This window comes from Oncorhynchus mykiss, unplaced genomic scaffold (genome assembly GCF_013265735.2).
Source record: "Oncorhynchus mykiss isolate Arlee unplaced genomic scaffold, USDA_OmykA_1.1 un_scaffold_85, whole genome shotgun sequence".
Classification (NCBI taxonomy): domain Eukaryota; kingdom Metazoa; phylum Chordata; class Actinopteri; order Salmoniformes; family Salmonidae; genus Oncorhynchus; species Oncorhynchus mykiss.
In genome coordinates this window covers 1,071,194-1,085,992 of record NW_023493658.1, presented here as the reverse complement: position 1 = coordinate 1,085,992, position 14,799 = coordinate 1,071,194, and the positions used below count along the sequence as shown (strand labels likewise).

At 45.0% G+C, this 14,799-nt stretch overlaps 1 protein-coding gene and 1 long non-coding RNA gene across 3 annotated transcripts; one reads left to right on the top strand and one right to left on the bottom strand.

Annotated features, from left to right (window-relative positions):
• Positions 1-3,922: 3,922 nt before the first annotated feature.
• LOC110513303 lies at positions 3,923-4,976 on the bottom strand. The gene is made up of 4 exons (XR_005041622.1): positions 4,791-4,976; positions 4,524-4,600; positions 4,253-4,366; positions 3,923-4,063 (listed from the first exon to the last, which is right to left on the bottom strand). It is a non-coding gene; the product is annotated as an uncharacterized LOC110513303 (long non-coding RNA).
• A 2,442-nt stretch (positions 4,977-7,418) lies between these two features.
• Positions 7,419-8,323, top strand: LOC110513304 (thymosin beta-b). Of its 2 annotated transcripts, XR_005041621.1 has the most exons (4): positions 7,419-7,436; positions 7,625-7,701; positions 7,858-7,971; positions 8,161-8,319. XR_005041621.1 is itself a non-coding variant. In XM_036971898.1 (3 exons), exons 2-3 carry the CDS (start codon positions 7,872-7,874, stop codon positions 8,190-8,192), a joined length of 132 nt encoding a protein of 43 aa, XP_036827793.1. In that variant the 5' UTR covers positions 7,625-7,701; positions 7,858-7,871; the 3' UTR covers positions 8,193-8,323. The 2 variants fall into 2 exon arrangements, 1 of the variants encoding a protein (XP_036827793.1); XM_036971898.1 differs by lacking the exon at positions 7,419-7,436 and having other exon boundaries at positions 8,161-8,323.
• Positions 8,324-14,799: the final 6,476 nt, after the last annotated feature.

The following is a 14,799-nucleotide window of genomic DNA, read 5'->3' as shown; positions in this document are numbered from 1 at the left end:
TCTACTGCACCTGTTGTATTCAGCATTTCACTGTAAGGTCTACTACACCTGTTGTATTCAGCATTTCACTGTAAGGTCTACTACACCTGTTGTATTCAGCATTTCACTGTAAGGTCTACTACACCTGTTGTATTCAGCATTTCACTGTAAGGTCTACTACACCTGTTGTATTCAGCATTTCACTGTAAGGTCTACTACACCTGTTGTAAATCAGAATTTCACTGTGAGGTCTACTACACCTGTTGTAAGTCAGCATTTCACTGTAAGGTCTACTACACCTGTTGTATTCAGCATTTCACTGTAAGGTCTACTACACCTGTTGTAAGTCAGCATTTCACTGTAAGGTCTACTACACCTGTTGTATTCAGCATTTCACTGTAAGGTCTACTACACCTGTTGTATTCAGCATTTCACTGTAAGGTCTACTACACCTGTTGTAGTCAGCATTTCACTGTGAGGTCTACTGCACCTGTTGTATTCAGCATTTCACTGTAAGGTCTACTACACCTGTTGTATTCAGCATTTCACTGTAAGGTCTACTACACCTGTTGTATTCAGCATTTCACTGTAAGGTCTACTACACCTGTTGTATTCAGCATTTCACTGTGAGGTCTACTACACCTGTTGTATTCAGCATTTCACTGTAAGGTCTACTACACCTGTTGTATTCAGCATTTCACTGTAAGGTCTACTACACCTGTTGTATTCAGCATTTCACTGTAAGGTCTACTACACCTGTTGTAAATCAGCATTTCACTGTAAGGTCTACTACACCTGTTGTATGTCAGCATTACACTGTAAGGTCTACTACACCTGTTGTATTCAGCATTTCACTGTAAGGTCTACTACACCTGTTGTAAGTCAGCATTTCACTGTGATGTCTACTACACCTGTGTGTATTCAGCATTTCACTGTGAGGTCTACCACACCTGTTGTATTCAGTATTTCACTGTGAGGTCTACTACACCTGTTGTATTCAGCATTTCACTGTAAGGTCTACTACACCTGTTGTATTCAGCATTTCACTGTGAGGTCTACTACACCTGTTGTATTCAGCATTTCACTGTGAGGTCTACTACACCTGTTGTAATCAGCATTTCACTGTGAGGTCTACCACACCTGTTGTAGTCAGCATTTCACTGTGAGGTCTACTACACCTGTTGTATTCAGCATTTCACTGTGAGGTCTACTACACCTGTTGTATTCAGCATTTCACTGTAAGGTCTACTACACCTGTTGTAAATCAGAATTTCACTGTAAGGTCTACTACACCTGTTGTAAGTCAGCATTTCACTGTAAGGTCTACTACACCTGTTGTATTCAGCATTTCACTGTAAGGTCTACTACACCTGTTGTAAGTCAGCATTTCACTGTAAGGTCTACTACACCTGTTGTATTCAGCATTTCACTGTAAGGTCTACTACACCTGTTGTATTCAGCATTTCACTGTAAGGTCTACTACACCTGTTGTAGTCAGCATTTCACTGTGAGGTCTACTGCACCTGTTGTATTCAGCATTTCACTGTAAGGTCTACTACACCTGTTGTATTCAGCATTTCACTGTAAGGTCTACTACACCTGTTGTATTCAGCATTTCACTGTGAGGTCTACTACACCTGTTGCATTCAGCATTTCACTGTGAGGTCTACTACACCTGTTGTATTCAGCATTTCACTGTGAGGTCTACTACACCTGTTGCATTCAGCATTTCACTGTGAGGTCTACTACACCTGTTGTAGTCAGCATTTCACTGTGAGGTTGTATTTGGTGCATGTGACTAATACAGTTGGATTTGATGACAGCAGGGCTCTCCAAACCCGTTCCTGGAGCGCGTATAGTCCTGTAGGTTTTCAATCCAACCCCAGTTGTAACTAACCTGGTTGATCTTATCAACCAGCTAATTCTTAGAATCAGGTGTGTTAGATTAGGGTTGGAGTGAAAACCTGCAGGATTTTAGCTCTCCGGGAACAGGGTTGGAGAGACGTGTCCTATAGACTTCCAGTCATTACAAATGGATCCACAAACAAACTTTATTAACTTTCTTCAAAACTGAAAGTTTACAAATATTATCCATGAGTTAATCTGACTCTGGGTATAGTAGGAAAATGGTTTATTAATGTTGACCTGACTCTGGGTATAGTAGGAAAAGGGTTTATTAATGTTGACCTGACTCTGGGTATAGTAGGAAAAGGGTTTATTAATGTTGACCTGACTCTGGGTATAGTAGGGAAAGGGTTTATTAATGTTGACCTGACTCTGGGTATAGTAGGAAAAGGGTTTATTAATGTTGACCTGACACTGGGTATAGTAGGAAAAGGGTTTATTAATGTTGACCTGACTCTGGGTATAGTAGGAAAATGGTTTATTAATGTTGACCTGACTCTGGGTATAGTAGGGAAAGGGTTTATTCATGTTAATCTGACTCTGGGTATAGTAGGAAAAGGGTTTATTAATTGCCAAAACCTTTGAGGAAATACAGGAGATTGGGTGTAGGCCAACAAGCTAGGCTACATCTAGTGCTTTTGAAGTCAGCCATTGTAAATAGACAAATTTACCTCAAAGGATTAAGGAAATATGGATATATACAGTGGGGCAAAAAAGTATTGTCAATTTTATATAATTTATATCCTGTTTTTTATAACATACCACACCTTTTATTGGAATAAGGCATGAAGCCATTGTGACACTTGGCAAACCTAATGTGTGTGTGTAAGCTGATATGGTGACAGAGGAGATGAAGGCGGTCAACTGGTGCTAGTTGAGTCATAGGAACACAATAGATTAGGGCTGAATGTCAGAAAAACACCCGCACGCCTGCTGGCTGACAACACTTTATCGCCTGCACACAGCAGTACAGCAGAGGGCTGAATCACATGGTTTGCTTTCACCGTAAAGCTTTTTGGTAATTGAATGTTCACTATTTCTGTCTATGGATTTTCCATTAATCATTGGAACATCAGCAATACACAAAAACAACTTTTGATCGTCTCTCCAAATCAAGTTGTCTTTAATTCTTGGCGCACCCATTCCCTCAACGGGATCATTTGTCAACAGCCGGTGAATTGCATTGCGCCAAATTACTAAAAATATTACATGAAATCACAAGTGCAATATACCAAAACACAGCGTAGCTTGTTGTTCAGCCACCTGGCATGTCAGATTTCCAAAAAGCTTTACAGTGAAAGCAAACCATGTGATTGTGAGGACAGCTCTGACAAAACATTACGAACAGCTTGCAGTAAAGTAGATTGGTCACGAAAGCCAGAAAAGCAATAAAATGACTCGCTTACCTTTGATTTTTGTACTCACAAGACTCTTTTACATGTTTGATAAAGATTGTATTTAAAAAAAACTCAATTGGTTGGCACGTTTTGTTTAGTAATCCACAGGCTCGTGCGGTTACGACGGGCAGACAAATTCCAATTAGTATCCAGAAAGTTCGTAGAAACATGTCAAGTGTTTATAATCAATCCTCAGTTTGTTTTTACAATAAATAATGGTTAATATTTCAACCAGACAGTAGCCTTTTCAATAGGAGAGAGAAAGTGTCACGCTGCAGAGGTGCACACATTAACAAATCTAAGGACATCTGGCTATCCACTGACACCATGTGATCCTTCTAGCTCATTTTTCAGAATTAAAGCCTGAAACTGTGGGGAGAACAAGTATAACACTCTGCCGATTTTCCTACTTACAAAGAATGTAGACGTCTGTCAGTTTTATCATAGGTACACATCAACTGAGAGACATCCAGAAAAATCACGTTGTATGATTTAAGTCATTAATTTGCATGAGGGGGGGGGGGGGGTCCAAAACAGACTGCCTGTGTAAACAGCCTAGTAGAAATCCCTTAATATGAAAACAAGGTCAGTCAAGATCAATTGAACAAATGCCAGCAACACATTGATTAGTCTACATGGCTTTTGAGTCAGTGACTTAGGCAGCCATGAGGATCCATTCCAGAATGGAGAGTTCAGGTTTGAGAAACAGTCCCTCTGGGATGTAGCTTGTGAGTAATGACAGCAGCCATTTTAGGATTCCACCTGCTTCTCCTGGTCAATGACTGTAGGGGAGAAGAACAGCTTAAAACAGAGAGCAATAGAGAATTGTGACAGCGATGCTAACGTGACAAAGTTAACCACCGAAATTCAAGTTGGCGTACCCATCAGAGTGCCTTAATTCAAGGTCTAGTAGTTCTAGTTGCCAACAGGGTTCATAATAAAACCAGTGGCTACTAAGGCATTGTATTTACCCTCTTTGGTAGGTAGAGTGTTCTTCTCCTCAGTTTCAGCCTTCTTCAGTTTAGTCATGTCAAACTGAGCGATCTCACTCACATCTGGTTTGTCTGCCATTGTTGATTTGGGTTCTAATGAAACAGATCGGTGTTACATAAACAGACAATGACATGCCAGTATGATAAAGTCCCCAGACTTGATGTGAAGTAATACTATTAGGCAAACATTTTACTGAAGTTATTCACCTGCTGACAGTCTAAAACATAAGCTATTGAAGTACAGGCCTACCTTAAACCTCCACAGGTACTGCACCACACAAAATGGTTTGTAAATAAGGAAGGAATGAACACCTTCATTTCCGGAATCTATTTATGAGAATGGAAAGGAACGCTGATTACTAACAGGAGGGGCCTTCTAATTTTCTAAGTGGTGGCACCTGTTCATTCACTTGTTTAACATCCAATTAGCATAATTACGTAATACTGCGTAACACCGAATGAAGTGAGCACCCAACTGTAGGATTTTGAATTAACAGAAAAAAAACTGTTCTGTCACCTGTAATTTATTGTAAAAACCATGGCAATTTTTCTCAAGCTCATTTGATCGACGATTCGGGTTTTTTAACATCAAAATTGAAAAGATAGATAAAATAAAAACTTCACGTGTCTTTAAAAATGACCAGAGCCAATCAGAAGGCAGGTCTGGGAGTTGGCTCGGATTCATTACGCGGCTGAATACGGAAAGAACCGAACTGGAGACTCCGTGTGAGAGCAGAACGTCAAGACGTAAAGGTGACCAAAAGTGTCCCCTGTTAAGTGTTTGATTTAACGATTTAGTAACGGTTTGATTTAGCGACTGTTGGGTTTAAAACCGCGGCGTGAAACATTCATTCAGTCAGAGCACCCTGTGTTGTTGTGTGTTTGTTGTCACTGTAAATATAATATCAACACGACTGTATTTACAACAATCTGTATACAGTCATAACATCATCATGCCCAGTCGTCATTCTCGAGCTGGTATTGACATGACTTCTATGTCACTGGCTTCAATGTAGAATATTTGGCTACATGTCATGTTGGAATAGCCAACAATAAGAGTAGCAAACAAAAGCTAGCTGACCAGAGATGGTAAATAGCTACTGTATCAGTATTATCCAGCTAGCTGATCAAAGATGGTATATAGCTACTGTATCAGTATTATCCAGCTAGCTGACCAAAGATGGTATATAGCTACTGTATCAGTATTATCCAGCTAGCTGATCAAAGATGGTATATAGCTACTGTATCAGTATTATCCAGCTAGCTGATCAAAGATGGTATATAGCTACTGTATCAGTATTATCCAGCTAGCTGACCAAAGATGGTAAATAGCTACTGTATCAGTATTATCCAGCTAGCTGATCAAAGATGGTATATAGCTACTGTATCAGTATTATCCAGCTAGCTGACCAGAGATGGTATATAGCTACTGTATCAGTATTATCCAGCTAGCTGACCAGAGATGGTATATAGCTACTGTATCAGTATTATCCAGCTAGCTGACCAGAGATGGTATATAGCTACTGTATCAGTATTGTCCAGCTAGCTGACCAGAGATGGTATATAGCTACTGTATCAGTATTGTCCAGCTAGCTGACCAGAGATGGTATATAGCTACTGTATCAGTATTGTCCAGCTAGCTGACCAGAGATGGTATATAGCTACTGTATCAGTATTATCCAGCTAGCTGATCAAAGATGGTATATAGCTACTGTATCAGTATTGTTCTGACACGTGTGTGTTAAGTGCATATTGTACACTTGCATATATATGTGTGACAGTGTGTGAGACTACAAATCACAGGAGGTTGGTGGAACCGTAATTGGAGAGGAGGGGCTCGTTGTAATGACTGGAACGGAAACAGTGGAATGGGATCAAATACATAAAACATGGTTCCAATGTGTTGGATGCCGTTCCATCTGCTTTGGGTTGTTTACCAATTCGTTATATATATATATATATATATATATATATATATATATATATATATATATATATATATATATACACACACATACCATCTTTGATCAGCTAGCTGGATAATAATGAGACAGTATACCATCTTTGGTCAGCTAGCTGGATAATACTGATACAGTATACCATCTTTGATCAGCTAGCTGGATAATACTGATACAGTATACCATCTTTGGTCAGCTAGCTGGATAATACTGATACAGTATACCATCTTTGATCAGCTAGCTGGATAATACTGATACAGTAGCTATATACCATCTCTGGTCAGCTAGCTGGATAATACTGATACAGTAGCTATATACCATCTTTGGTCAGCTAGCTGGATAATACTGATACAGTATACCATCTTTGATCAGCTAGCTGGATAATACTGATACAGTAGCTATATACCATCTCTGGTCAGCTAGCTGGACAATACTGATACAGTAGCTATATACCATCTATATACCATCTCTGGTCAGCTAGCTGGATAATACTGATACAGTAGCTATATACCATCTTTGGTCAGCTAGCTGGATAATACTGATACAGTAGCTATATACCATCTCTGGTCAGCTAGCTGGACAATACTGATACAGTAGCTATTTACCATCTCTGGTCAGCTAGCTTTTGTTTGCTACTCTTATTGTTGGCTATTCCAACATGACATGTAGCCAAATATTCTACATTGAAGCCAGTGACATAGAAGTCATGTCAATACCAGCTCGAGAATGACGACTGGGCATGATGATGTTATGACTGTATACAGATTGTTGTAAATACAGTCGTGTTGATATTATATTTACAGTGACAACAAACACACAAAAACACAGGGTGCTCTGACTGAATGAATGTTTCACGCCGCGGTTTTAAACCCAACAGTCGCTAAATCAAACCGTTACTAAATCGCTAAATCAAACTGTTTACATTCGTTGTGACAAATGTACACTTAACAGGGGACACTTTTGGTCACCTTTACGTCTTGACGTTCTGCTCTCACACGGAGTCTCCAGTTCGGTTCTTTCCGTATTCAGCCGCGTTATGAATCCGAGCCAACTCCCAGACCTGCCTTCTGATTGGCTCTGGTCATTTTTAAAGACACGTGAAGTTTTTATTTTATCTATCTTGTCAATTTGGATGTAAACAAAACCGAATCGTCGATCAAATGAGCTTGAGAAAAATGTGCCATGGTTTTTACAATAAATTACAGGTGACAGAACAGTTTGTTCTGTTAATTCAAAATCCTACAGTTGGGTGCTCACTTCATTCAGTGTTCCACAGTATTACGTAATTATGCTAATTGGATGTTAAACAGGTGAATGAACAGGTGCCACCACTTAGAAAATTAGAAGGCCACTCCTGTTAGTAATCAGCGGTCCTTGCCATTCTCATAAATAGATTCCGGAAATGAAGGTGTTCATTCCTTCCTTATTTACAAACCATTTTGTGTGGTGCAGTACCTGTGGAGGTTTAAGGTAGGCCTGTGCTTCAATAGCTTATGTTTTAGACTGTCAGCAGGTGAATAACTTCAGTAAAATGTTTGCCTAGTAGTATTACTCAACATCAAGTCTGGGAACTTTATCATTTTGGCATGTCATTGTCTGTTTATGTAACACCATCTGTTTCATTAGAACCCAAATCAACAATGGCAGACAAACCAGATGTGAGTGAGATCGCTCAGTTTGACATGACTAAACTGAAGAAGACTGAGACTGAGGAGAAGAACACTCTACCTACCAAAGAGGGTAAATACAATGCCTTAGTAGCCACTGGTTTTATTATGAAACCTGATGGCAACTAGAACTACTAGACCTTGAATTAAGGCACTCTGATGGGTACGCCAACTTGAATTTCGGTGGTTAACTTTGTCACGTTAGCATCGATGTCACAATTCTATATTGCTCTCCGTTTAAAGCTGTTCTTCTCACCTACAGTCATTGACCAGGAGAAGCAGGTGGAATCCTAAAATGGCTGCTGTCATTACTCACAAGCTACATCCCAGAGGGACTGTTTCTCAAACCTGAACTCTCCATTCTGGACTGGATCCTCATGGCTGCCTAAGTCACTGACTCAATAAAAGCCACGTAGACTAATCAATGTGTTGCTGGCATTTGTTCAATTAATCTTGACTGGGCTTGTGTTCATATTAAGGCATGTCTACTAGGCTGTTTACACAAGCAGTCTGTGTAAACCAATTGGTCTATTTACTAATCAGGTCTCTTGCTAATAATTGTTCTTACAATATTTATTTAGCCAGCCTGTGTGACTGCGGTATTCATCTGATTTGTCTATTTCCCTCCATGGATTAGTGTAGTGTTCCATTTGACCCTTATATAATTGCTGTCTAAGTGACATTACGATATACACTAACTAAGAGACAGGCTTTGTTTCTCAGGTTACAGTCCCTCCCTGACAAGGGAACACGGATCCAGTTAAGAATGACGTTGTTTTAATTCAACCTTTTATTCACTGTACTGAACAACCCCCCCCCCCCCCCTTGGGGAGTTACAATGTATAACCTTGCAATAGGATGGCCAGCCTTGCATGACGTCTGTCTTAGACCACATGCACGGTGTGAGAGGGAGAAATGGATGTAGTTAATATTGGGTTATCATTAGCAAGGTCCCTAAGGAAAAAGCTTGCATTATAATTGAAATCATGTTTCCAAAATGTGACGTTGCCAAAACTTTGCCGCTACATTAGAACCAAGGAAATCTAATAGCTGTAAGCGTTCTAGGATATCACTTTATACTGAACGAAAAATAGAAATGCAAAAATTGTTACAGTTCATATTTGGAAATTCATTAGGCCCTAATCTATGGATGTCACTCAACGGCAGGGCTGCAGTAATAGGTGGGCCTGGGAGGGCAGCCAATCAATTCGTTTTTACCCCCCCACCCCTCTGATTCCACAGGTGAAGAAGCTGAGTGTGGCGGTCCTGGGTTGGCATGGTTACATCTGTTCTGTGGTTGTGGCCGGTTGAACGCACTTCCAAATTCTCTATGACGGCGGCAGCTTATGGAGAAATGAAGTTCTCATTACAACAGAGCTGGTGGGCTTCCCTGCAGTCAGCATGCAGCCACCTGACAGAATACTCATTACAACAGAGCTGGTGGGCTTCCCTGCAGTCAGCATGCAGTCACCTGACAGAATACTCATTACAACAGAGCTGGTGGGCTTCCCTGCAGTCAGCATGCAGCCACCTGACAGAATACTCATTACAACAGAGCTGGTGGGCTTCCCTGCAGTCAGCATGCAGCCACCTGACAGAATACTCATTACAACAGAGCTGGTGGGCTTCCCTGCAGTCAGCATGCAGCCACCTGACAGAATACTCATTACAACAGAGCTGGTGGGCTTCCCTGCAGTCAGCATGCAGCCACCTGACAGAATACTCATTACAACAGAGCTGGTGGGCTTCCCTGCAGTCAGCATGCAGCCACCTGACAGAATACTCATTACAACAGAGCTGGTGGGCTTCCCTGCAGTCACCTGACAGAATACTCATTACAACAGAGCTGGTGGGCTTCCCTGCAGTCAGCATGCAGCCACCTGACAGAATACTCATTACAACAGAGCTGGTGGGCTTCCCTGCAGTCAGCATGCAGCCACCTGACAGAATACTCATTACAACAGAGCTGGTGGGCTTCCCTGCAGTCAGCATGCAGTCACCTGACAGAATACTCATTACAACAGAGCTGGTGGGCTTCCCTGCAGTCAGCATGCAGCCACCTGACAGAATACTCATTACAACAGAGCTGGTGGGCTTCCCTGCAGTCAGCATGCAGCCACCTGACAGAATACTCATTACAACAGAGCTGGTGGGCTTCCCTGCAGTCAGCATGCAGCCACCTGACAGAATACTCATTACAACAGAGCTGGTGGGCTTCCCTGCAGTCACCTGACAGAATACTCATTACAACAGAGCTGGTGGGCTTCCCTGCAGTCAGCATGCAGCCACCTGACAGAATACTCATTACAACAGAGCTGGTGGGCTTCCCTGCAGTCAGCATGCAGCCACCTGACAGAATACTCATTACAACAGAGCTGGTGGGCTTCCCTGCAGTCAGCATGCAGCCACCTGACAGAATACTCATTACAACAGAGCTGGTGGGCTTCCCTGCAGTCAGCATGCAGCCACCTGACAGAATACTCATTACAACAGAGCTGGTGGGCTTCCCTGCAGTCAGCATGCAGCCACCTGACAGAATACTCATTACAACAGAGCTGGTGGGCTTCCCTGCAGTCAGCATGCAGCCACCTGACAGAATACTCATTACAACAGAGCTGGTGGGCTTCCCTGCAGTCAGCATGCAGCCACCTGACAGAATACTCATTACAACAGAGCTGGTGGGCTTCCCTGCAGTCAGCATGCAGCCACCTGACAGAATACTCATTACAACAGAGCTGGTGGGCTTCCCTGCAGTCAGCATGCAGCCACCTGACAGAATACTCATTACAACAGAGCTGGTGGGCTTCCCTGCAGTCAGCATGCAGCCACCTGACAGAATACTCATTACAACAGAGCTGGTGGGCTTCCCTGCAGTCAGCATGCAGCCACCTGACAGAATACTCATTACAACAGAGCTGGTGGGGTTCCCTGCAGTCAGCATGCAGCCACCTGACAGAATACTCATTACAACAGAGCTGGTGGGGTTCCCTGCAGTCAGCATGCAGCCACCTGACAGAATACTCATTACAACAGAGCTGGTGGGCTTCCCTGCAGTCAGCATGCAGCCACCTGACAGAATACTCATTACAACAGAGCTGGTGGGCTTCCCTGCATGCAGCCACCTGACAGAATACTCATTACAACAGAGCTGGTGGGCTTCCCTGCAGTCAGCATGCAGCCACCTGACAGAATACTCATTACAACAGAGCTGGTGGGCTTCCCTGCAGTCAGCATGCAGCCACCTGACAGAATACTCATTACAACAGAGCTGGTGGGCTTCCCTGCAGTCAGCATGCAGCCACCTGACAGAATACTCATTACAACAGAGCTGGTGGGCTTCCCTGCAGTCAGCATGCAGCCACCTGACAGAATACTCATTACAACAGAGCTGGTGGGCTTCCCTGCAGTCAGCATGCAGCCACCTGACAGAATACTCATTACAACAGAGCTGGTGGGCTTCCCTGCAGTCAGCATGCAGCCACCTGACAGAATACTCATTACAACAGAGCTGGTGGGCTTCCCTGCAGTCAGCATGCAGCCACCTGACAGAATACTCATTACAACAGAGCTGGTGGGCTTCCCTGCAGTCAGCATGCAGCCACCTGACAGAATACTCATTACAACAGAGCTGGTGGGCTTCCCTGCATGCAGCCACCTGACAGAATACTCATCACAACAGAGCTGGTGGGCTTCCCTGCAGTCAGCATGCAGCCACCTGACAGAATACTCATTACAACAGAGCTGGTGGGCTTCCCTGCAGTCAGCATGCAGCCACCTGACAGAATACTCATTACAACAGAGCTGGTGGGCTTCCCTGCATGCAGCCACCTGACAGAATACTCATTACAACAGAGCTGGTGGGCTTCCCTGCAGTCAGCATGCAGCCACCTGACAGAATACTCATTACAACAGAGCTGGTGGGCTTCCCTGCAGTCAGCATGCAGCCACCTGACAGAATACTCATTACAACAGAGCTGGTGGGCTTCCCTGCATGCAGCCACCTGACAGAATACTCATTACAACAGAGCTGGTGGGTTTCCCTGCAGTCAGCATGCAGCCACCTGACAGAATACTCATTACAACAGAGCTGGTGGGCTTCCCTGCATGCAGCCACCTGACAGAATACTCATTACAACAGAGCTGGTGGGCTTCCCTGCATGCAGCCACCTGACAGAATACTCATTACAACAGAGCTGGTGGGCTTCCCTGCAGTCAGCATGCAGCCACCTGACAGAATACTCATTACAACAGAGCTGGTGGGCTTCCCTGCATGCAGCCACCTGACAGAATACTCATTACAACAGAGCTGGTGGGCTTCCCTGCATGCAGCCACCTGACAGAATACTCATTACAACAGAGCTGGTGGGCTTCCCTGCAGTCAGCATGCAGCCACCTGACAGAATACTCATTACAACAGAGCTGGTGGGCTTCCCTGCATGCAGCCACCTGACAGAATACTCATTACAACAGAGCTGGTGGGCTTCCCTGCAGTCAGCATGCAGCCACCTGACAGAATACTCATTACAACAGAGCTGGTGGGCTTCCCTGCATGCAGCCACCTGACAGAATACTCATTACAACAGAGCTGGTGGGCTTCCCTGCAGTCAGCATGCAGCCACCTGACAGAATACTCATTACAACAGAGCTGGTGGGCTTCCCTGCATGCAGCCACCTGACAGAATACTCATTACAACAGAGCTGGTGGGCTTCCCTGCAGTCAGCATGCAGCCACCTGACAGAATACTCATTACAACAGAGCTGGTGGGCTTCCCTGCAGTCAGCATGCAGCCACCTGACAGAATACTCATTACAACAGAGCTGGTGGGCTTCCCTGCAGTCAGCATGCAGCCACCTGACAGAATACTCATTACAACAGCGCTGGTGGGCTTCCCTGCAGTCAGCATGCAGCCACCTGACAGAATACTCATTACAACAGCGCTGGTGGGCTTCCCTGCAGTCAGCATGCAGCCACCTGACAGAATACTCATTACAACAGAGCTGGTGGGCTTCCCTGCATGCAGCCACCTGACAGAATACTCATTACAACAGAGCTGGTGGGCTTCCCTGCAGTCAGCATGCAGCCACCTGACAGAATACTCATTACAACAGAGCTGGTGGGCTTCCCTGCAGTCAGCATGCAGCCACCTGACAGAATACTCATTACAACAGAGCTGGTGGGCTTCCCTGCATGCAGCCACCTGACAGAATACTCATTACAACAGAGCTGGTGGGCTTCCCTGCAGTCAGCATGCAGCCACCTGACAGAATACTCATTACAACAGAGCTGGTGGGCTTCCCTGCAGTCAGCATGCAGCCACCTGACAGAATACTCATTACAACAGAGCTGGTGGGCTTCCCTGCATGCAGCCACCTGACAGAATACTCATTACAACAGAGCTGGTGGGCTTCCCTGCAGTCAGCATGCAGCCACCTGACAGAATACTCATTACAACAGAGCTGGTGGGCTTCCCTGCATGCAGCCACCTGACAGAATACTCATTACAACAGAGCTGGTGGGCTTCCCTGCATGCAGCCACCTGACAGAATACTCATTACAACAGAGCTGGTGGGCTTCCCTGCAGTCAGCATGCAGCCACCTGACAGAATACTCATTACAACAGAGCTGGTGGGCTTCCCTGCATGCAGCCACCTGACAGAATACTCATTACAACAGAGCTGGTGGGCTTCCCTGCATGCAGCCACCTGACAGAATACTCATTACAACAGAGCTGGTGGGCTTCCCTGCAGTCAGCATGCAGCCACCTGACAGAATACTCATTACAACAGAGCTGGTGGGCTTCCCTGCATGCAGCCACCTGACAGAATACTCATTACAACAGAGCTGGTGGGCTTCCCTGCAGTCAGCATGCAGCCACCTGACAGAATACTCATTACAACAGAGCTGGTGGGCTTCCCTGCATGCAGCCACCTGACAGAATACTCATTACAACAGAGCTGGTGGGCTTCCCTGCAGTCAGCATGCAGCCACCTGACAGAATACTCATTACAACAGAGCTGGTGGGCTTCCCTGCAGTCAGCATGCAGCCACCTGACAGAATACTCATTACAACAGCGCTGGTGGGCTTCCCTGCAGTCAGCATGCAGCCACCTGACAGAATACTCATTACAACAGCGCTGGTGGGCTTCCCTGCAGTCAGCATGCAGCCACCTGACAGAATACTCATTACAACAGAGCTGGTGGGCTTCCCTGCATGCAGCCACCTGACAGAATACTCATTACAACAGAGCTGGTGGGCTTCCCTGCAGTCAGCATGCAGCCACCTGACAGAATACTCATTACAACAGAGCTGGTGGGCTTCCCTGCAGTCAGCATGCAGCCACCTGACAGAATACTCATTACAACAGAGCTGGTGGGCTTCCCTGCATGCAGCCACCTGACAGAATACTCATTACAACAGAGCTGGTGGGCTTCCCTGCAGTCAGCATGCAGCCACCTGACAGAATACTCATTACAACAGAGCTGGTGGGCTTCCCTGCAGTCAGCATGCAGCCACCTGACAGAATACTCATTACAACAGAGCTGGTGGGCTTCCCTGCAGTCAGCATGCAGCCACCTGACAGAATACTCATTACAACAGCGCTGGTGGGCTTCCCTGCAGTCAGCATGCAGCCACCTGACAGAATACTCATTACAACAGCGCTGGTGGGCTTCCCTGCAGTCAGCATGCAGCCACCTGACAGAATACTCATTACAACAGAGCTGGTGGGCTTCCCTGCATGCAGCCACCTGACAGAATACTCATTACAACAGAGCTGGTGGGCTTCCCTGCAGTCAGCATGCAGCCACCTGACAGAATACTCATTACAACAGAGCTGGTGGGCTTCCCTGCAGTCAGCATGCAGCCACCTGACAGAATACTCATTACAACAGAGCTGGTGG